The following is a 25089-nucleotide window of genomic DNA, read 5'->3' on the forward strand; positions in this document are numbered from 1 at the left end:
AACCTTGCCAAAACAGACTATGGAACCTGGTGTGGCTCCCAGCCTTGCCAGCTCCTGTCAAACCATCCAACATCTGCCAGCATCGAAAATGGATAATGATGATGTATATGTGTGTATGTGTGGGTGGAGGGGGGCATGTGTGTGAGAATGTAAGTGAAATTACACAATGCTGGTTCCACAAAAAGAGCATCCAGTACACTTAGTAAAGTGGTTGGCATTAGGAAAGGCACAGAAACCATGCCAAAGTGGAGCATGGCACAGTGCCCCCAAATTGCTCCACTCTGCCCCAGGCAGGAAAAGAACAACAATGTCACCAACAACAAATCTGAGATCATGTGATCATGAAATGAACTTAACTACACAGCTATGCTGGCACCTGTAAAACTAAAAGACCCCCTTCGGTCATGAATGACCACGGGATTGCACTTAGAAGTTCCCCTCCAAGGCACAAGTCCGGGCAAGGTTGTTTGTGGAAGACCAGCAGTCGCCCATGCATACCAACCTCTTCTCTCTATGCCACTGATTTTATTCAAGGGAAAGGTAAAGTCCGATACAGCTAGCCACCAGTGACATCGCAACTCATTTCTACAGATGAGTTAACTGGAGCAGTGTGAAACAAAATGTCTTGCTCAAGAACACAACACACAGCCCAGTCCGGGATTCGAACTCACTACCCCATGATTGTGAACCCAACACTCTAACCACTGAGCCACGGCACCTATATAGCTTTAAGAATTGTTCTAACAATTTATAGTACAAGAAAATGGATTTAAATAATCAAAATAAAATGTGAAAATTATTATTGACATAACTGAAATATTCTTCATTCACTATCGCAAACAATATGTTATTTTTCTCTTCTTTTTTAACACATTTTTTTAGTACTTTGACAACCAATTTTTTATTTACTAAAAGATTAGTAAATAAATTATTACACTCACAAGACAGGTGTAATAGCTGATTGATGGCCTTTCTAAACAGCTACATAGCTACATCGTGGAGAAGAAAATGGACAAGGAATCGGGTGGCTGTTTAATAGTTTATTTACTAATCCTTTAGTAAGTATAGGAGGTGCAATGGCCCAGTGGTTAGGGCAGCGGACTCGCAGTCATAGGGTCGCGGTTTCGATTCCCAGATTGGGCATTGTGAGTGTTTATTGAGCGAAAATACCTAAAGCTCCACGAGGCTCCGGCAGGGGATGGTGGTGAACCCTGCTGTATTCTTCCACTACAACTTTCTCTTACTTCCTGTTTCTGTTGTGCCTGTAATTCAAAGGGTCAGCCTTGTCACACTGTGTCACGCTGAATCTCCCCGAGAACTACGTTAAGGGTACACGTGTCTGTGGAGTGCTCAGCCACTTGCACGTTAACTTCACGAGCAGGCTGTTCCGTTGATCGGATCAACTGGAACCCTCGACGTCGTAAGCGACGGAGTACCAACACACACAGTAAGCATAGAAATTAGCTGTAGATAATGTGAAAATACTACCCCCCCCACTTTTTTTTTGTTGAGTATCTTGTTTTAAAAAACTTACCTGAACCCTTCTTTGATGTCCCACAAACAAAGATTTGAATCAAATGATGCACTGCACAATTGATTGGTATTGACAAAACAGACAGAGGAAATACAATTAGAATGTCCAATGAAATTTCGTAGCTCCTACAAGAGGCAAGAATTAGAACCAGGCTTTATAGATATCATTCAAAAATACATTTTTCTATCTTTTATCTTTCCTTTTTTTCAATCATTTGACCATGTAAACCATGAAAGGTTTTACTTCAACAAATCAACCCCTTTAACATTCACATTATTCTGTGTCAAATCTAATATTTATTTATTCACATCATTTAAAATTAATCACGCATTCCCTTGTGGCTCTGAGATTCCAATGATATGATTGTTTATTCTTAAAATGACATTGTAGAGCAAGTCTGAGAGGCAGGATCTGGCCAGTTTGAACATAGAACAGGTAGAATATTTTGGACAGATATTCTTTTATTCTTTTATTTGTTTCAGTCATTTGATTGCAGCCATGCTGGAACACCGCCTTTAGTCAAGCAAATCGACCCCAGGACTTATTCTTTGTAAGCCTAGTACTTATTCTATTGGTCTCTTTTGCTGAACCACTAAGTTATGGAGACGTAAACACACTAGCATCTGTTGTCAAGTGGGAGGGACAAATGGAGACACACAAACATATACATACATACATATATATATATATATATATATATACGACGGGCTTCTTTCAGTTTCCGTCTACCAAATCCACTCACAAGGCTTTGGTCTGCCCGAGGCTATAGTAGAAGACACTTGCCCAAGGTACCACGCAGTGGGAATGAACCCTGGAACCATGTGGTTGGTAAGCAAGCTACTTACCACACAGCCACTCCTGCGCCTATATATATATATATATATACATATATATATATATATATATATATATATAGAGAGAGAGAGAGAGAGAGAGAGAGAGAGAGAGACAACAGGCTTCTTTCAGTCTCCATCTACCAAATCCACTCACAAGGCTTTGGTCGGCCTGAGGCTTTAATAGAAGACACTTGCCCAAGATGCCACACAGTGGGACTGAACCCGGAACTATGTGGTTGGTAAGCAAGCTACTTACCACCCAGCCAAACACAAAAGGATTAAAGTATCTACTGCTGTAGAAATATCCACTTTATTTCTGATACTCCTGTAACCAGTTAGTTGTCCCTTTTCAATGGAAGCCAGCTATTTCCTATTTCCTTTCAATATGATGGGCCAAAACTCGGATGTTTAAGTTAATCTAGCACGACTGTCTGCTGTTGCATGTTATGAATATTTGTTCTTTATTGAAAGTTTGCATCGCAAATGTTGCCAGTGTGTGCATAATGAATATCCAGGTTTACTCTCAATACTTCCCACCCTTATAACAAAAGGGGTTGTCGTTGTTTTGTTTTGTTATGCTCAGATGAACATTAATCGAAAGAGAAGGAAAAATGCAGTGACCATTCAACTACCTCATCAACCTTTTCATGGACATCGGTTTTTGGAATTATAACTGCATGAGAAAAATGGCATTTAGTTGAAACAACAACTATAACAGCAGACGCTGCCGACAATGCTGACAACGCTACCACTGCCATCATCATCATCAGTGTCATCTTCATTAGTTTTAACTACATTTTATTCATGACAATTTGGATAAGGAAGATAGAAAAAAAAATACTGCTTTCCTGACATTGTTAACTTTTATCTTTTATCTTTCACTTGTTTCAATCATTGATATCCCAGCCATACTGAGGTACTATCCAGAAGAGTTTAGTTGAATAAATCAACCCACAATACTTAACCGTAAGTCTAGTACTTACTCTATCAGTCTCTTTTTCTGAACTGCTAAGTTACAGAGACAGAAACAAACCATATATACAGGGTTAACCAAAAGTCACCGGACAGTAAATCAAAATTCCATAAATACTTTCTGTATTGACTCGAATGGAAAGATGTGTTGTTCAAGAAGGACTTCAGTTTGAACCTTTTTCATGATGTTTCATATTGTGATGCTTTTATTAAATTCATTCAGTTGTTAAACATAAATAAATCTTGGAATTAAATGGTCTTAATTTACTGTCAGGTGACTTTTTGCCAACCCTGTATATATACATATATATATATATATATATATATATATATATATATATGTACTGAAATGTTTTTTATAAAATTATTTTAGTATTTTCTACCTTGACTTTTTTCTATATATATATCAACTCGTGTGTTCCTTTTCAACCTTCTACATATATATTTATATAAAATTATAATTAAGGGTATCCAAGAGATACCACCATGCTAGCATGGTGGTATCTCTTAGATACCTTTAATTATAATTTTAATAATAATTATTACCTATGAGGTTTTTATTCCCATGCTAGCCACCTGATATGATCGGCATTTTAAATAACGATCTTATCCTTATTCATATATATTTATACACACACACACACACACATGCTAGTGGTACATAAAATGTATCCAGCACACTCTGCTTAGTGGTTGGCATTAGGAAGGGCATCCAGCCATAGAAACCAGGCTATAACAGAGAGATGGAGTCTGGACAGCTTCCTGCTAGCCAGCTCCATGTTAAACTGTCCAACGCATGCCAGCATGGAGAGCAGACATTAAATAGTAATGATGATAATGATCATATATACATACATATGTATATACCACAGTATCAGTCAGAGTATAAAATGTTGTTAAACACCGCTGGTCACAATGTGCTTTACATTGTTTTAGTTTTCAAATGAAAGCACACAGTTTCTGTCTACCAAATTCACTCAAAGGCATTTGTTGACATAAGTAAAAAACAAAAAAGAGAGAAATGTCATTTTAACATATTAAGATTATACTTGATTCAATCAATCCTAAAACATAACGAGTAAATATATTTTCAATCTTGGGGTGGATTAAAAAGTTAAATGATCACCTGTGAGATTTGAACTCACTAATGACTGTATGCAGAAGAAGAGAAGCAAATAATTTTGTTGCCTTGTTGTTGCTTAACTTGCAAGAAATATCAGTCAAAACTCCCTTAAAATATACCCTGCCTTGCTTCCCAGCCACATGGTTCTGGGTTCAGTCCCACTGTGTAGCACTTTGAGCAAGTGTCTTCTACCTTAGTCTTTGGCTGACCAAAGCCTTGTGAGCGGGTCTGATACACGGAAACTGAAAGAAGCTTGTCATACATATATATTTCATTTTTCATTTTCATTTTATCTAGTTTCAAGCTCATGAGCTGTGGCCATGCTGGGGCACTGCCATTTGGTGTTGCTACACAATTTTATTTCACGAATTTTACTTCAGGAATTGACATTTGGTGCATGAGAGAGTTTGATGCAGCTGCTCTCATCTGTGCCTCCTGCCGTGAAGTTGGTTCATCTGGGACACCTGACAGGAAGAGGTCCAGCCTCGTCTTGAAGACACCTACATACATATATATATATATGTGGCCGTTGCCAGTACCGCCTGACTGGCTCCCGTAGGATTTTCGAGTGAGATCGTTGCCAGTGCCCCTGGACTGGCCTGTGCGGGTGGCACATAAAAGACACCATTTCGAGCGCGAGCGTGGCCGTTTTCGTGCGGGTGACACGTAAAAGCACCCACTACACTCTCTGAGTGGTTGGCGTTAGGAAGGGCATCCAGCTGTAGAAACTCTGCCAAATTAGATTGGAGCCTGGTGTTGCCATCCGGTTTCACCAGTCCTCAGTCAAATCGTCCAACCCATGCTAGCATGGAAAGCGGACGTTAAACGATGATGATGATGATGATGATGATGATATATATATATATATATATGGGAGAATGTGCGAAAAAACAACAGATGAGGACAGGTGGTGTAAACAACAAAAGGATGTATTAGTATGACGCTCAGGAATACGGAAAGTCTTTAACATTTCGAGCTACGCTCTTCAACAGAAAGAATACGGAGACAAGGAGAAAAACATGGAGAAAAAAAATTGAATAGTGTTCAGTCAAAGGTCAGTCATAGTAATGGCTGACCGGAAGTTAGAAATTTTACACAGGAGAGCTAAGAAAAGGGGGAGATAACAAAGGGGGAGAAAGAACGGTGATCGAAGAACTAGGGGCTGTGGGTGTGGGAGGGGGGAGAAAGAGAGGAAGAGAAAGAGAGTGAGAGAGAAGAGAGTGAGAGAGAGGGAAAGAGAGAAGAGAGTGAGAGAGAGTAAGGGTGAGGGAGTAAGAGAGTAAGAGTGTAGAGAGTAAGAGTGAGAGAGGGGAGAGTAAGAGAGAAGAGAATGTGAGAGAGTAAGAGAGAGGAGAGAAAGAGTAGGAGTGAAGAGAAGTGGGAGTGAAGAGAAGTAGGAAGAGAAGTAGGAGTGAAGAGAAGTAGGAGTGAAGAGAAGTAGGAATGAAGAGAAGTAGGAATGAAGAGAAGTAGGAAGAGAAGTAGGAGTGAAGAGAAGTAGGAGTGAAGAGAGGTGAAGAGACATACAGAGAAGTGAGTGAAAGTGGTGTTAATTAGACCCAGAAGGTCTAATTCCATCCTCTCACACTGTCTCCGATGAAGGGATATAATAAATATCCAGGAAACAGCTGTAAGACCTTCTATTTATAAATGTTCTAAATTATACACAGCCTTGGTTCTTTATCTCATTACGAAATCCTCATATATATATATATATATATATATATATATATATATATATATATATATATATATATATATATATAAAAGACTGTAAACAAACAGGAAACAACTTCTATTTCATTCCAGGGTGAAAAACTAGAGGTAGTCGATAGCTTCCGCTATCTGGGCGACCAAGTTAGTAGTGGGGGTGGGTGCGCTGAAAGTGTAGCTGCTAGAATAAGAATAGCCTGGGCAAAGTTTAGAGAGCTCTTACCTCTGCTGGCGACAAAGGGACTTTCACTCAGAATAAAAGGCAGACTGTATGACGCATGTGTACGAACAGCCATGCTACATGGCAGTGAAACATGGGCTGTAACTGCTGAGGACATACGTAAGCTCGCAAGGAATGAAGCCAGTATGCTCCGTTGGATGTGTAATGTCAATGTGAATACCCGTCAGAGTGTAAGTATCTTGAGAGAAAAGCTGAACATTAGAAGCATCAGTTGTGGTGTGCAAGAGAGACGATTGCGCTGGTATGGACATGTGGTGAGAATGGATGAGGATAGCTGCGTGAAAAAGTGCCACACCCTAACAGTTGAGGGAACCCGTGGAAGAGGTAGGCCCAGGAAGACCTGGGCTGAGGTGGTGAGGCAAGACCTTCGTACATTGGGCCTCACCGAGGCGATGACTACTGACCGAGACCTTTGGAAATGTGCTGTGCGTGAGAAGACCCGGCAAGCCAAGTAAGATCGTTGCCAGTGCCCCTGGACTGGTTCTTGTGCGGGTGGCACATGAGATGCACCATTTTGAGCGTGGCCATTGCCAGTACCGCCTGACTGGCTCCCGTAGGATTTTCGAGCGAGATCGTTGCCAGTGCCCCTGGACTGGCTTGTGCGGGTGGCACATAAAAGACACCATTTCGAGCGTGGCCGTTTTCGTGCGGGTGACACGTAAAAGCACCCACTACACTCTCTGAGTGGTTGGCGTTAGGAAGGGCATCCAGCTGTAGAAACTCTGCCAAATTAGACTGGAGCCTGGTGTTGCCATCCGGTTTCACCAGTCCTCAGTCAAATCGTCCAACCCATGCTAGCATGGAAGGCGGACGTTAAATGATGATGATGATATATATATATATATATATATTTATTTATATCATCATCATCTAATGTCCATTTGCCATGTTGGCATACACGAGGGGGTGCTGAAAATTTCTGGCTTTAAGGGTATTGCAAAAGACCTGCTTGGAAGCTCAACCTTCTGAGTTCTTTTATAGGGCTTAGAAAAACTGAAGGATCAATGCAATAAGTGTGTGAATCTGAGAGGGGAATATATAGTATAAAATCATAATTAACTGATCCTCCTGTATTTTCTTTTATTGAAAGTCAGTAACTTTTCAATATCCCCTCGTATATATATATAAATTAAAAAATTGAGTCAAATAGAGGTGTTATTCCAATCATGCTGTTCTTTCTAGCGTAAGGAATCCCATGAGTGGATTCCTCTAATGTGTTTAAATATACACTGTACCTTATGAGTAATTCATAGTCTTTGGACTAAACTTTTATACGCTAGGCCACTTGGAAGTGAAAATTTTTATTAATTTCCATTTTCCTTTGATATGATTAAGTATATATATATATGCATGTATATGTATGTGCATATATATACATATATATCCACACACACACATATATAAGTGTATATATATTTATATGTATATGAATGTGTATATATATATATATATATATATATATATATATATATATATATATCCATATATATATACAAACATATATACAAACACATATACATATGTATGTAGATATATATTCATACATCTGTATGTATATATACACATGCATGTATGCATGTACATATATATATATATACACACACATATGTGTATATATATCTATATGTATGTATATATACATATATATACACACACACACACACACACTTATACACACATTTATACACATATAATTACAATAATTACATTCACATACACATACATGATATACATGCATTATACACATACGTTTTATATATATATATATATATATATATATATATATATATATATATATATATATATATATGTATGTATGTATGTTTTGAACTCTTATTGTCTTTACAGCACTCCTTTCCTAGCATTAATTAATTTTAGCTTTTTATAAACAATTTATTTCATCCATTTAATGTTTGTCTATTGATCCATATCTAAAGCTTGTATCAAAACTGCTTAAAATTGCTGCCAGAATTGGAATTACAAAATTCTATAAAGATGCTTAAATATCTATGAATGCCAGTCTATAAAAGGAATCAAAGAAATTTTTCAACACATTTCTTTGAAATTAATATATTCTCTTTATCTTTACAAATGATATGTAATTCAAAAGTTTCTTTTTGAAGTGGAATATAATTAAATTTAGATGTTCCTAATCCAAAAATTACACCTTTTCTTTCTTTTTTTTGAATTTTTCCGACGCCTCGTCCTTCCACTTATTGTATTTAAGATTGACAGGTGGATGAATTTTCTTTTTGCTTTATAGGTTTTGTCATTTATTTTTTACTTGTTTCAGTCATCAGACTGTGGCCATGCTGGGGCACTACCTTGAGATATTTTACTTGAATAAATCAACCCCAGTACTAACTTTTTTTTAAAAGTTGGTATTTATTCTATTTGTCTCTTTTGCCAAAGCACTAAGTTGCAGGGACATAAACACACCAACACTGGTTATCAAGCAGTGGGGGGGGGGACAAAGACACATCCATCCATATTAATAGACACAAGATGTGATCTATTTCTAGCGCATTAATTGTCCACATTAGTGGTCAACGTTATTTTTTAAAATGTACCTTAAACCCTGAGATTGCAGATAATATTTCTGAATCTCTTTGATTCTTTAGATGTGCTGACCTCCTGATAATTAATCGATATTAATTAATATATGACTAATTACCAGATTTTATAATAATATTTTACCCATATATATATATATATATATATATATATATATATATACACACACACACACACACTGTAAAAACCCATGTAATTTGTGAATCTGTGTAATTTACGCAGGTGATTTTCTGTATAAAAATTGTTAAAAAAAAACTTCTACTCGTGTAAAAGTCGCACCCAAAAGTTTTCAGAATTGCCAATATGACTAGGGAAAAAAGGTTTTCAATTTAGTTGTATTTAGCATAATTTCACTTACTTATGATAAGATTCTATTAAATTTTCATTAAATAAAAATAATTTCTGTTTAACAAGTATCACATTAAAAGCTATTAAATTACAAAGTGCTTGTGTTGTCTTCTATATGAATAAAATCTGTTTTGCTCATTCAGTATACCCTCCCCTTTCCTCAATGATGTCAGTCCGCTTTACTCACTCACAATACCCTCCTTTTCCCTCAACATTAGTGTTCCAATAAAAATAAGTAAATGAAAAATATGACGCTGATTGTCTGCTGGTATCTGTGTGTGTGCGTGTGCGTATGTGTAACTGTATGAGACTATGTATTTAATTATTTGTATGTGTACGTAACTGTATGAAACTGTGTGTTTGTGTGTCTCCGTGTAACTGTTTGAAATTAACTGAAAATAACCAAAGTATAATTTCACAAATTGTGAGTAGACAATAGCTGTATGCACATATATATATGTCTATTATACATTAATGTATGTTTGTATATATATATATGTGTGTCAGTATGTGTATATACATATGCATATGTATATGTATATATAAATATATATATTTCTATATACACATGTATGTATACATGTGTGCTTCCCTTTCTCTCTCACATACACTCACAGACATGTGCACACAGGAAAAGTTAAGAATTATCAACAAAAACAAAGCTGATAAATACACACAGGAATTGAAAATTAAGTTTAATTACCAATAAATATCAGCTTGGATGACACTTTACTCAACCGAGTAAAGTATGCAAAATATGGCCCGGACCATGGTTACCAGCTGTACGTCAGACTTCAAAAAGTAATTTACCATGGGGTGGCGAGTCATGTAAAAACAATAAAATAATGGGTTCCTTAAGTTAAGTTTTATCTGTGAAATACAGCTGCTTTGAATTTGCTTCAGAAAGAGGTCTATGTTTGTGATGGTTAGTTGGGACAGGGGCACTAGGAATGTGGCCTGGGTGTCAAGGGGTCGGCAGCCCAAAAAGAAACAGAGAAGTAATTTCTGGAATAGATACAGAAGAGAGAGTAAGAAATAAACTGTTAACCTACATTGCCAGTTTGGGCATCAAACAAGTGTACCACACCATCTTCGCATCCGCAAGCCAAAAGAGTGTTATCAGATGATAGAGCAACACAGGTAGGATTCTGAAATCAGAAAACATTTACTTATTAAACAAAGTGGTTATTAAAATCAAAAAGATATCAAATGGTGACCACGTTACTCATTAAAAACATAAAATGTGTTCAATTTTAGCTTACTAATAGTCAGTAGTAGTAGAAGTAGTAGAAGTAGTAGTAGTAGTAGTAGTAGTAGTAGTAGTAGTAGTAGTAGAAGTAGTAGTAGTAGTAGTAGTAGTAGTACAAGAAGAAGTAGTAGTAGTAGTAGTAGTTGCTGTAGTAGCAACAACAGCAGCAGCAGTAGTAGTAGCAGTGGCAGTAGTAGTAGTAGTAGTAGTAGTAGTAGTAGTAGTAGAGGTAGTAGTAGTAGCAGTTGCTGTAGTAGTAGTAGTAGTAGTAGTAGTAGTAGTGGTGGTGGTGGTAGTGGTGGTGGTGGTAGTAGTAGTAGTAGTAATAGTAGTAGTAGTGGTAGTGGTGGTGGTGGTAGTAGTAGTAGTGATAGTAGTAGTAGTGGTGGTGGTGGTGGTAGTAGTAGTAGTATAAGTAGTAGTGGTAGTATAAGTGGTAGTGGTAGTAGCAGCAGCAGCAGCAGTAGTAGTGATAGTAGTAGTAGTAGTGGTGGGGGTAGTAGTAGTGGTAGTGGTGGTAGTAGTAGTAGTAGTAGTAGTAGTAGTAGTAGCAGCAGCAGTAGTAGTAGTAGTAGTTGCTGTAGTAGCAGCAGCAGCAGTAGTATCAGCAGCAGATGTAGTAGTAGTAGTAGTAGTTTTTCTAATTTTGGTGCAAGGCAAGCAATATTGTGGGCAGTAAAGAAATAACACTGTATTTTAATCTTCTCTAATTTTTTGTAAAACCCCAAATTTTAGGTGCATATTCCTTCTCTCTTTTTCTTTCTTTTTTCTTTTTTTCCTTTGTTCATCCTGGCACAACTTTAAGTCTATAAAAATATGTTTTGCATTTTCTGAAACTAACATAGTTTATCTTATTAAATAAATAACTTTTTAATTCAATTTAGATTTGATTGTTTATGTTTTTACATCCTGTCATTCCTAACAAAATTTATAAAAAATATTTATTTAAAAATTAATTTAATTTTTGACAATTTCACTAAGTTTATGATAAATTTACAACCAAAATATTTATAATTCTTTTTTATGTCATCTTTTAAAATATTGCAAATTGAACTTTTCTTAAAATTTACAAAGTTTGTGACACTTTTACAATATATTTTCTGTTATGTCAATTTTTAATTTATTGCATTCCAGGTACTTTTCGAAACTTTATAAAATATATCCTTTGTTTTTGTTTTTCGTTTGTAAGATTCTTGATGTGAACTCCTGTACTGAAACATATTTTGTATCTCAGGAGAGTTATTATGGCAATAATAAACACATTCAGTGATTCTATTTCACTCTTGCAATTTGCTATGCTTCAGAACACATGTGAAGCTAAGTAACATTGCGGCCATCCATACATACAGGTATGTCCTTTGCAGCTATCCACAAAATTTGTCATCTGTCAAAAGTACCCCACAACTCATCTTCCCAAAACCCCCATCCCGACCCTCCCCCATCGCAATACCCCTCCATCACAACACCCATGATCACCACCACTGCAGGCCCCTCCACTCACCCTCACATGCTTATCCACACTATCTCCATACCTTCACAGATCTATCAACCTCCTCAACCACCCAACCAACCAACCACTCCAGTTCCTCTTATCATCACTTGCTACAGTCACCTCTTCCCCACCTATTATCTCCCCTTACACTCTTATGGAACATGCCCTTCTGTATCACTTATACTCCCTCCACTGTTTCCTGTGAGTAGGTCTCCCAACATATCTCCAACACTATCAATTTTTCTCTCTCTATCTTTCTCGTTCTCTCTCTCTCTCTCTCTGACTCACCATCATTCTCCCTCTATCTCTCCTCCTCCTTTTTTTCTTTACGAGAGTAGCCTAGTATCTCCTCTACAGTAAGACACCTATCACTATCCCTCTTATACTGTAACCTCTCACCTGACCACTAGCATACCTGGGCAGGGGCACTGTAGGGGCAGTTCGTTCCTTGCGGTTCTTTTAAAGAGGGTAGCACTTTTAGAGGGACAGCACTTTTAAAGGGACATCACTTTTAAAAGGACGGCACTTTTAAAGGGGCAGCACTTTTGGGTCTGCTGTAGGTGGTATGTGTTTTTTGTGGGGTCTGGGGATGGCAAACGGAAGGGCCACCCCAGGCAGCACACATTCTATCTACACTAATGCATCTGACATGAAGCTACTTCCTTTGGTGTCACTCCCTCTCCCAACTGACAGATCTTCATTTCACAAGTTACTTGGTAACCCTGCTGCTGTTGGTGCCACATAAAGAGCACCCAGTACACTCTATAAAGTGGCTGGCATTAGGAAGGGCACCCAGCCATAGAAACCACACCAAAGCAGACAATGGAGCCTGGTGCAACCCTCTTGGTTTGCCAGTTCCTATCACACCATCCCACCCATGCCCGCATAGAAAATGGACATTAAATGATGATGGTGATGGTGGTGGTGGTGGTGGTGGTGATGATGACAACTAACTAGTTAACCAATTAACTAATCATTTGTTTGATTAATGATTCGGTTAACCAATCAATCAGTCAGGTTTGTCAAAGTCCTCTTTGTCACCATTCACAACTTCATAAATGGAATAGAGAGGGCGTGTCACTAATGAGGTTATGAATGGCAATGAAAGGACTTTAACAAAAGGAGCTGATAGATTGATTGACCAAATGATTAATCAGGCCATCCACCTTCTCTCCCCACTGCCCTTAGGAGGCTCATGGAGGAAGAGTCCTCAGACATCTCCTCCATAGGCTTGTATCAGAAGCAACTATCATTACACTTTTAACTGCTGTCATTAGGCTTCATAATCAAAAAATTAATGAGTTAGTTGGTTAAATGATTAACATCACTTCACTTCATAGTTAATTGGTTAAATAGTTAGTTGTCACCACCACCACCACCACCACCATGCTTGATGGGTTTTGGGTCATCCCAGGTTAGTGGTTGCAGAGGCATCATCATGTACAGACCCAACCAAGTCCACCAGTGCCCCCACCCCCACCCCACCGGCAGTTCCGTACCAGTCCCTCTCTGCATCCTCCAAGACGACGTTGAACCTCTGGAGATCTTCCTTAATCACATTCAGCCACGTTCACATGATTAACTGCTTTAAAAAATAATCGACAAATAAATAAAGAAGTGAAATATAACCAGTGCATGTGTCTGTTATTGGCAGAATGACCCTCCCAAGATACAACAAAATAAATCTAATTAAAAACAAAAAGAAAGAAATATATGAAAATGAACAACTTGTTTACCTCAAGAAGATTATCAATCAACAAGTTGCAAGGGTCCTTCGTGTCTGGATGATTATTCCAGTGGACATAAACCATTTTATCAACAGTCATTGCTTTCTTGTGGACACTGTTGCTGGGGGAACCATTTATAGCTTGCTGCCATGTCAATGATGGACATCTGGAAAAAAAAACAAAAAAAAAATATAGTTTACTTTTGGTTTCCTTTTTTTTCAATTATTATTCATCTTACGTCATTTACCATTTGGGTGATGCCATGCTTGAGCACCACTTTGAAGGATTTTAGTTGAACAGATCAAACCCCATCCCACCATACTTAACTTCTTTTTTCATTTTCTAAAGTCCAGTAATTATTTAATTGGTCTCTTTTTTGGTGAACTGCTAAGTTATAGGGCTGTAAACAAACCAACACCAGCTGTCAAGCAGCAAGAGAAGAACAAAGACAGGCACAAAGACACACGCATACGATGGGCTTCCACGGAGTTTCTATCTACCTGTTGTTGTTGGCACTCTGTCGGTTACGACGTCGAGGGTTCCAGTTGATCCGATCAACGGAACAGCCTGCTCGTGAAATTAACGTGCAAGTGGCTGAGCACTCCACAGACACGTGTACCCTTAACGTAGTTCTCGGGGATATTCAGCGTGACACAGAGTGACAAGGCTGACCCTTTGAATTACAGGTACAACAGAAACAGGAAGTAAGAGTGAGAGAAAGTTGTGGTGGAAGAGTACAGCAGGGTTCGCCACCATCCCCTGCCAGAGCCTCGTGGAGCTTTAGGCGTTTTCGCTCAATAAACACTCACTACTCCCGGTCTGGGAATCGAAACCACGATCCTATGACCACGAGTCCGCTGCCCTAACCACTGGGCCATTGCGACTCCACTTCCATCTACCAAATTCCTTAATAAGGCATAGTAGGCTATAGCAGAAGGAACTTGCCCAAGGTGCTGTGCAGTGGGATTGAACCAGAAACTACATGACTGCAAAGCAAGCTTCTTAACCATACACCCATATCTGCATCTATATGCATTTTAATTTTTTTATGATCCATTATAACTAAATATTGATTTCTAACACAGTTGCTAATCAATGCCATACGAGCTCTTTTGTTATCGCATTTCTATGGAAGTAGGCTGCCTTTGTTCCAATTAATTTTCAAAATAATGAAGAATTTAATCAAACAACTGTCGGTGCTCCAGCATGGCTGCAGTTCTTTAATTGAAACTGGTAAAGGAGGTAAAGAAAGTAAATATTATGTAGTGTAGGTATGGCTGTGTGGTAAGATGTTTGCTTCCTAACCACATGGTTCCAGGTTCAGTCTATAGACCCGGGCTAACCAAAGCCTTGTGAGTGAATTCATTCAATTACAAATTCTTCAAGGTGAAGAATATACATATACATACATATATATATACATATATATATAGAAGCACACATACAAGGCGCAGGAGTAGCTGTGTGGTAAGTAGCCTGCTTACCAACCACATGGCTCTGGGTTCAGTCCCACTGCGTGGCACCTTGGGCAAGTGTCTTCTACTCTAGCCTCAGGCCGACCAAAGCCTTGTGAGTGGATTTGGTAGATGGAAACTGAAAGAAGCCCGTCGTATATATGTATGTATATATATATATATATATATATATATATGTATGTATGTGTGTGTGTGTTTGTGTGTCTGTGTTTGTCCCCCTCAACTTCGCTTGACAACCAATGGTGGTGTATTTACGTTCCTGTAATGTAGCGGTTCGGCAAAAAGAGACCGATAGAATAAGTACTAGGGTCGATTTGCTCAACTACAAGGCGGTGCTCCAGCATGGCCACAGTCAAATGACTGAAACAAGTAAAAGAGTATACACATACACATACATTGGTGCTATGTAAAAAAATTCATTCAATTACAATTCTTCAAGGTGGGCCAAAGTATAACGACTGAAAAAAAAGATAAAAGATATTTATCAGGTGTTCAGAACATATATTAACACAAAATTTTAATGGAAGGTTTTGATTTAGGATAACACTACAACAGGAAGTTTGTATTACAAAGCCAGGGACAGTCTCTTTTAAATTGATATAATGAAGATTAAAGAAGAAATAGTTAATAATATTGACTCTAGTACAGGTCTAAACTGACCTCAGTAATTAATTTACTACAGTAAATTTTATTACCATTATAGAGATGAAGGATAAAGTCGACCTTAACAGGATTAGCTATTTCTCATTGCCCTTGCTATTTACCATTACCAACACGGTCACTACTACTACTACAACCAACAAAAAATGCCCCCACGTGGACTATTGACACCAGTAAGGAACAATTTTGAACTCTTCATTTAATTTCATTTTTTTAAATATGTATTTTTGATAAGGTTCGTTTTTACAAGAACCGAAACATGTTAAAAATATCTCTGACAAAATTTTTAATTAAAATTCATTTTTTATATATTAGCGTTTTCAAACTTCTTTTTTATAAATATATATATATATATATAATTTTATTTAAAAGAGTTCCAACTCTGTCTGTTTTTTATGTTTTTTATTTATATAAGATTTTTAAACCCCAAGTAGGATAAATTTAATCATTGTTTGTTAAGAGTAGGTTTGAATTTCTTAATAAAGTCCTTTTCTTTGCATTTTCTCTCAATTTCATTCCGGTTGTAAAGTTTATGGAATGGAAATATAATAAAAGTTTGATGACCACATGTTGCCAGATGGTTACTCAGTGGTATTTGGCAGACTTCTGGGTTTTTAATCTGTTGTCGATGCACCCGTGAGCGTTCCGATAGTGCATTACCTGTCTGGCCAACGTACAGTTCTTCACAATTAGGGCATTTGATGCAGTAGATTAGATTTCTACTTTTGCAGTTCATGTTCGCATTGGTGAATATTTTCCCTGTTTTTGTGTTCATATATGGGCCGGTATGAATTGATCGGCATGTACCGCATCGGCTATCCTTGCATTTGGATACAGTGAATGCTTGATTTTTGTTGCTGAGGTCAAACCTTGCCTTTGTTAATAGTTTTTTCAAGTTTTTAGGTTGTCTCTTACTGAGAGTTATATTTTGATCTGTAATGATATTTCTCAATTCCTTACTTTGTGCAAGGATCGGTAAGTTCGCTTTGGCGATATTAAAGATGTTCTGGTGGCATGGATTTTGTGTCACTATAAATGGAATGATCTTTTCCTGTTTGTCTCTTCTTTGTGGTGTCCTCAGTTGTTGTATGGGTATTTTCGAAGCCCGCTGAATACCATTTTCTATGAGTAGTGATGGGTACTTTTGCTTTAGCAGAAATTCTTTCAGTCCCATCAGGCGCTGATTTCTGGTCTCTATATCCTCTACAATAGTACATATTCTCCTGGCTAGGCAGTATGGAATGTTGCATTTTGTATGCGTTTTGTATATATTATATATTCCATATTCTATATCCCACATAAATTTTACAAGAATATAAATAAAAAACATAAAAAACAGAGTTGGAACTCTTTTAAATAAAATAATATATTCCTCTATACACGATCATACAAAACCCTTTTTTTGTATTTATTTTTACTCACATATATATATATATATATATATATATATATATATATATACATATATATATATATACAGTCTGTCATACCGGCCATGATGAAATACCACAAGGTATAGAAAATACGTATTCGCCTTTATATATTTATATATTTAATCCTTTATATTAAACACTCAGTATTTCATATATTCAATAAGACATATTCCATATATTCAATAAGACATTCAATACTTCATTTCATTGTACCATCCATCTTTTTTTATATTATATATTATATATTCCATATTCTATATCCCACATAAATTTTACAAGAATATAAATAAAAAAACATAAAAAACAGACAGAGTTGGAACTCTTTTAAATAAAATAATATATTCCTCTATACACGATCATACAAAACCCTTTTTTTGGATTTATTTTTACTCACATATATATATATATATATATATATATATATATATATATATATATATATATATTAATAACTGGGCTTGTCTTAATAACTAACGAGATGCTGGAGCAGATTTCCATCCCAACATCTGAAACTCAGAGTTTTATTATGGCAACCGAATAACTGTCACATATTATATTACATATATATATATATACATATATATATATATATATATATATATATATATATATATATATATATATATATATTTAACTCTATTTCTGAAAACCAGTGGATAGATTCCACTGAAATTAGATAAATAACCTTCGAGCAGATGGTCAGCAGCGCCGCCTGGCTAGGGCTTGGCTGCTCTGCATTGACAAGGGGCAACACCCTGAAACTAGTCTGCAGATGCCAAACCAGCAGGGGGACACTGCTGACCTCCCCTGTTCGAAGGTTATAAAGGACACAGGTTTCGTGTGTCACATAGCTAGCTAGAGGCGATGGCTTCTTGGAGCTAATTCACGGCAGCTTTCGTCCTAATTTTGGGACTGCCATGTTGGCTTGGCGATAACTATTAATTTCCAGTACCGCTGCCGTAGTCTCCTTTAGAGAGACTTAGAAATATTAATAACTCTATTATATATATATATATATATATATATATATAGAGAGAGAGAGAGAGAGAGAGAGATAGATAGATAGATAGATAGATAGATAGATAGATAGATAGATAGATAGATATATAGATAGATAGATAGATATATGCACAGGAGTGGCTGTGTGGTAAGTAGCTTGCCTTACCAACCACATGGTTCTGGGTTCAGTCCCACTGCGTGACACCTTGGGCAAGTGTCTTCTACTATAGTCTCAGGCCGACCAAAGCCTTGTGAGTGAATTTGGTAGACGGAAACTGAAAGAAGCCCGTTGTATATATGTATATATATATATATGTATATATATATATATATATATATATATATATATATATATATATATATATATATGTGTGTGTATGTGTGTGTATGTATTTGTGTGTGTGTGTTTGTCCCCCCAACGTCGCTTGACAACCGATGTTGGTGTGTTTACGTCCCCGTAACTTAGCGGTTCAGCAAAAGAGACCAATAGAATAAGTACTAGGCTTACAAAGAATAAGTCCTGGGGTCGATTTGCTTGACTAAAGGCAGTCCTCCAGCATGGCCGCAGTCAAATGACTGAAACAAGTAAAAGAGTAAAAGAGAGTATATATATATATATACGATGGATTTCTTTCAGTTTCAGTCTACCAAATCCACTCACAAGGCTTTGGTGAACCTGAGGCTATAGTAGAAGACACTTGTCCAAGGTACCATGCAGCGGGACTGAACCTGAGACTACATGCTTGGGATGCAAGCTTCTTAACCAAGCAGCCATGCCTGTACCTTCAAGCACACCTGCTCCTGCAGCTCGTGCCTGAGAGAAATATAAAGATTTATTATTACTCTCCTCTCTTGGCTGCTGAGAAGGGAAAAATACACACTTAATTTATATCTGAAAGATCTGGAAAGCACTGGCATAAAGCGTTGGCATCGAAAGCTATATAAATCCGCAAAGGCACCACTGTAACACGCTAAAGATAATATAAAATCCATTCTGAGTAAGAACTAGCAACTGCAATAGGTTAGGTTTCAAAGAACCATAAATATTGAATTTCTGCTAAAACAGAAACGATCTCTGTGAAGTACATGTCACCATATTAAATCAACACTAGTGTAATGTATTGTTTTAATATTCTGCATTAATCTACACCACGGTAAGAGTTATATCAGAGAATAGCTGCATCAAATGCCCATATTTGCCACATAAACAGAACACAATGAAAGTCTATCGTAGATTTGATAGCAGGAAACCCAGCAACATTACAAAATGAAACAAGTAATAGAATGCATTGCCAAAAAGCAGTTAATATCATTCTTAAAATAAGATAAGTTTTTATTCCACAATTACAGTTGAATTTTAATGTCTTAATGTTTTGGTTAGGGTTAGGCCCATAGTCTAATAAATTTTTGCAATAAAAATGCTTAAGAAGCAATGTTTTGCTTTTGTGTTTGCTTTGAGAGATTCTTGATGTGAATTTGTGTGTTGAAGCAGATTTTGTTGTATCTTGGGAGGGTCATTATGCCAATGATAAACACACACACTGATTTTATCTCACTTCTTTTATTATTACTAGTCAATCAGTTAACATTTAACAATTAACTAATCAGTTATTGATGAAATCATGAATAACAACGAGAGGATGTTGACAAACCTAACTTTTGTTGACCATAAAATTAAGCAAAACTTAATCAAACACCCAATAAGTTAACTGACTAACTAAATGACTAATAATAATAATAATAATAATAATAATAATAATAAAAGAAGTGAAATAAAACCAGTGTTTGTGTTTATTATTGGTATAATGACCCTCCCAAGTTACAAAAAAATTATGCAGTAATCTTTTTCTTCTTTTTTTATCTTTCACTTCAAAGTGAAAAGTCATTTGCCATTTGCCATACATTTCAATGCTTTGAAAACAAACTTGTTTGTTTACATAGGATGTAATATATATATATATATATATATATATATATATATATATATATATATATATATATATATATATATATATATATATATATATATATGTGTGTGTGTACTATATATATATATATATGTGTGTGTGTGTACTATATATATATATATATATATATTAGGTGCTTCTACGAAGTGTACCAGGAGGATGGAAAAGATTACACTCTCTGTCTTCCATATTAATCATTTACGGTACTCTCAACATGCACCAAGGAGCTGCAAGCGGTGAACATGCTCAGTAGGCACACTACAAGGAACATTCCCATAACAAGGCATATATATATCTATATATATATGTATGTATGTATGTATGTATGTATGTATCATCATCATCATCATCATCGTTTAACGTCCGCTTTCCATGCTAGCATGGGTTGGACGATTTGACTGAGGACTGGTGAAACCGGATGGCAACACCAGGCTCCAGTCTGATTTGGCAGAGTTTCTACAGCTGGATGCCCTTCCTAACGCCAACCACTCAGAGAGTGTAGTGGGTGCTTTTACGTGTCACCCGCACGAAAACGGCCACGCTCGAAATGGTGTCTTTTATGTGCCACCCGCACAAGCCAGTCCAGGGGCACTGGCAACGATCTCGCTCGAAAATCCTACAGGAGCCAGTCAGGCGGTACTGGCAACGGCCACGCTCAAAATGGTGCATCTCATGTGCCAACCGCACAAGAACCAGTCCAGGGGCACTGGCAACGATCTTACTTGGCTTGCCGGGTCTTCTCACGCACAGCCCATTTCCAAAGGTCTCGGTCCGTAGTCATCGCCTCGGTGAGGCCCAATGTACGAAGGTCTTGCCTCACCACCTCAGCCCAGGTCTTCCTGGGCCTACCTCTTCCACGGGTTCCCTCAACTGTTAGGGTGTGGCACTTTTTCACGCAGCTATCCTCCTCCATTCTCACCACATGTCCATACCAGCGCAATCGTCTCTCTTGCACGCCACAACTGATGCTTCTAATGTTCAGCTTTTCTCTCAAGATACTTACACTCTGACGGGTATTCACATTGACATTACACATCCAACGGAGCATACTGGCTTCATTCCTTGCGAGCTTACGTATGTCCTCAGCAGTTACAGCCCATGTTTCACTGCCATGTAGCATGGTTGTTCGTACGCATGCGTCATACAGTCTGCCTTTTACTCTGAGTGAGAGTCCCTTTGTCGCCAGCAGGGGTAAGAGCTCTCTAAACTTTGCCCAGGCTATTCTTATTCTAGCAGCTACACTTTCAGCGCACCCACCCCCACTACTAACTTGGTCGCCCAGATAGCGGAAGCTATCGACTACCTCTAGTTTTTCACCCTGGAATGAGATAGAAGTTGTTTCCTGTTTGTTTGCAGTCTTTATTGCACCTGAACATCTGCCACAAACAAAAACTAACTTGCTAGTTAACCTGCCTTTGATGTTGCTGCACCTCTTATGTGTCCATAGCTTGCACCGGGTACATCTTATTGCACCGGGTACGTATGTATGTATGTATATATATTTGTATATATACAACAAGCTTCTTCCAGTTTCCATCTAACAAATCCACTTACAAGGTTTTGGTCAACTTGGGAGCTACAGTAGATGACAGTTATCCAAAGTACCATGCAGTAGGACTGAACCCAAAACCACGTGCTTGGAAAGCAAGCTTCTTAACCACACAGCCACACCTAGATGTGGTCTAAAATGTTTGGGTTGCCAGCATGTGTAGCAACTGCCCCTTCCAAATTGTGTAAACTGCACTTTAACATGGAGCAATAATGAAATCTTATTGAGGATCAGTAGTTGTTTGGTGCTGAAGTAGTTTCTGGTTCTTCTACTTGGTTTCTTCACATTTGTAGAGATTAATGTCAGGCAAAGAAGACAGCTCCATCTTATTTCCCCTTTATTATCATTTACCATGCAAGCTATTTTTACAGTAAGCGCCATATTTCCTCCAGGTAACTTGTCGTTAATCAATATTATTTGCAAACTTTACACCACCACCACTACCAACCTTACAAAATAATTCCTGCAGGGTCGTTGCCAGTGCCCCTGGACTGGCTCATGCGCGGGCGACACATGAAATCTTTCGAGCGAGATCGTTGCCGGTGCCCCTGGGCCGGCTCTTGTGCGGGTGACACATGAGGTTTTTCGAGCGACATCGTTGCTGGTGCCCCTGGACTGGCTCATGAGCGGGCAACACATGAAATCTTTCGAGCGAGATTGTTGCCAGTGCCCCTGGACTGGCTCTTGTGCGGGTGACACATGAAATGTTTTGAGCGGGACGGGATCGTTGCCAGTGACCCTGGACTGGCTCATGTGCAAGCGATACATGAAGTCTTTCGAGCGGGATCGTTGCCAGTGCCCCTGGATTGGCTCATGTGCGGGCGACACATGAAATCTTCCGAGCAGGATCGTTGCCGGTGCCCCTGGGCTGGCTCTTGTGCGGGTGACACATGAGGTTTTTCGAGCGAGATCGTTGCCAGTGCCCCTGGACTGGCTCTTGTGCTGGTGACACATGAAATTTCTTCGAGCGAGATCGTTGCCAGTGCCCCTGAACTGGCTCTTGTGTGGGGTTGTTGTGGGATTTTCGAGCGGGATCGTTGCTGGTGCTCCTGGACTGGCTTTTGTGCGGGTGACACATGAGGTTTTTCGAGCGAGATGAGTGTGGCCGTTGCCAGTACCGCCTGACTGGCCTTCGTGCGGGTGACACGTAAAAGCACCCACTACACTCTCTGAGTGGTTGGCGTTAGGAAGTGCATCCAGCTGTAGAAACACTGCCAAATCAGATTGGAGCCTGGTGTAGCCATCTGGTTTCACCAGTCCTCAGTCAAATCGTCCAACCCATGCTAGCATGGAAAGCGGACGTTAAACGACGACGACGACGACAATCTATCATGCTACAAAGTTCAATACTAAAACCGCTGACCAGTTTCTGCAGTAAACCCCAACTTCTTCAGATCGCCCACCACCATCCCCATTTGCCTTCAGCTAATTTAAAGTCAATCACATTTTTGTTTGTCATAGTGTTGCTTCCAATATAATGCCTGTTTGGCAATTTTGATTTCAAACTCAGTGTATGCCCAATCCATCACTTCCAACTTTCATTTACATTATCAGCAAGTGATATTTTCTGTTGGTTGTTCATGGAATTTCAATATTAGTAAGATGGAAATAGTTTATCTTCCATTTGTGAATTTTACAGCAACAAAAAGAATAATAATGTTAGATGTTAATGCATTAGCTAAACTAATATAACACTTTTCGAAGAGTAAGGTCAAAACAGTTTTTCTTTCTATTCCATTTTCATGTTTCTATTTACAATTCTTCCCTTTTAGCACAGGGTTGGATAGTAATGGCAATTCAGAATTTTCACTTTTTTTTTGTTGTTGTAATAAAATAGAAAAACTTCTTTTTATACTATACTTGTTAAGTTTCTCTCTACAGATATTCTGTAAAAATTATAGCTAGCTCTAATATTTTATAATGTATATGAGACATCAGCTGGACGTATATGCCATATTTTCGGTGGGGGTTGCCATATTATGGCATTTTTGCAATAAAAATGCTTAAGAAGCAATGTTTTGCTTCTGTATTTGGTTTGAGAAATTCTTGATGTGAATTTGCGTGTTGAAGCAGATTTTGTTGTATCTTATTAAATATTGATGCTCCCTCATCAGCTCTCATCTAACCCATTAATCATACTCAAATGCATTCCTAAGATAGCAACTACATATAGCGGTGTATAGTTACTGGATACATCAATTTACATATTAAATGCATTCCTGGAAGCTGATATGTAAATGCTAATGACTTGTAGACATGTGGTATTTTGTTATGCAGCCATGATATACTATAAGGTATCTCTTTTACTCTCTTTTACTTGTTTCAGTCATTTGACTGTGGCCATGCAGAAGCACCGCCTTAAGTCGAGGAAATCGACCCCAGGACTTATTCTTTGGAAGCCTAGTACTTATTCTATCGGTCTCTTTTGCCGAACCGCTAAGTTATGGGGACATAAACACACCATCATTGGTTGTCAAGCGATGGTGGGGGGGGGACAAACATGGACACACACACACACATACGATGGGCTTCTTTCTGTTTCCATCTACCAAATCCACTCACAAAGCTTTGGTTGGCCCGAGGCTATAGTAGAAGACACTAGACCAAGGTGCTACGCAGTGGGACTGAACCCGGAACTATGTGGTTGGTAAGCAAGCTACTTACCACACAGCCATCAATACTGTGTTCTACTGTGTTAGCAGTGTGCTTTACATCACTTGTTAAGGTTATCTTTACAAATATTCTATAGAAATTATAGCCAGCACTGATCTTTGTTACAACATTTCATATACGAGACATCAGATGTAAACAAACAGTGAGATCATCATCATCATCATCATCATCCTTTAACATCAGTTGTCCATGTTGGCATCGGTTGGATGGTTTGACCAGGGCTGGTAAGGTGGAAGGCTGTACCAGACTCAAGTCTAATTTGGCATGGTTTTCTATGGCTGGATGCCCTTCTTAATGCCAACCACTCCAAGAGTGTAATGGATGCTTTTACATTCTAAACTTTGACTGACTTAGTTTAAACCACAGTAATGTAAGACTCCATAGAAAAATATATTAGCAATCACTGTTGACTCCTGCGGCATATTAAAAATATAGCATGGGAGTCAATGGTAACTCCCATGGTCAACAAAGTGTTAAATAAGAGAAATGCAGGTTAGAAGGAAAAAATGATAAAAGAACAAAAG

At 38.0% G+C, this 25089-nt stretch overlaps 1 protein-coding gene across 5 annotated transcripts in view; it reads right to left on the reverse strand.

The window, feature by feature from the left end:
- Positions 1 to 25089, reverse strand: part of LOC106875605 (telomerase protein component 1) — a 215491-nt gene that overhangs the window by 84077 nt on the left and 106325 nt on the right. For all 5 annotated transcript variants that reach the window (XM_089349533.1, XM_089349530.1, XM_089349531.1 and 2 more), the window contains exons 36-38: positions 13819 to 13975; positions 10394 to 10489; positions 1535 to 1659 (exon numbers count right to left, since the gene is read on the reverse strand). In XM_089349533.1, coding sequence (XP_089205659.1) covers positions 1535 to 1659; positions 10394 to 10489; positions 13819 to 13975 — 378 coding nt within the window. The remainder of the gene's footprint in view (positions 1 to 1534; positions 1660 to 10393; positions 10490 to 13818; positions 13976 to 25089) is intronic.

The sequence above is a fragment of the Octopus bimaculoides genome, chromosome 3 (assembly GCF_046866305.1).
Source record: "Octopus bimaculoides isolate indiv1 chromosome 3, ASM4686630v1, whole genome shotgun sequence".
Taxonomy (NCBI): Eukaryota; Metazoa; Mollusca; class Cephalopoda; order Octopoda; family Octopodidae; genus Octopus; species Octopus bimaculoides.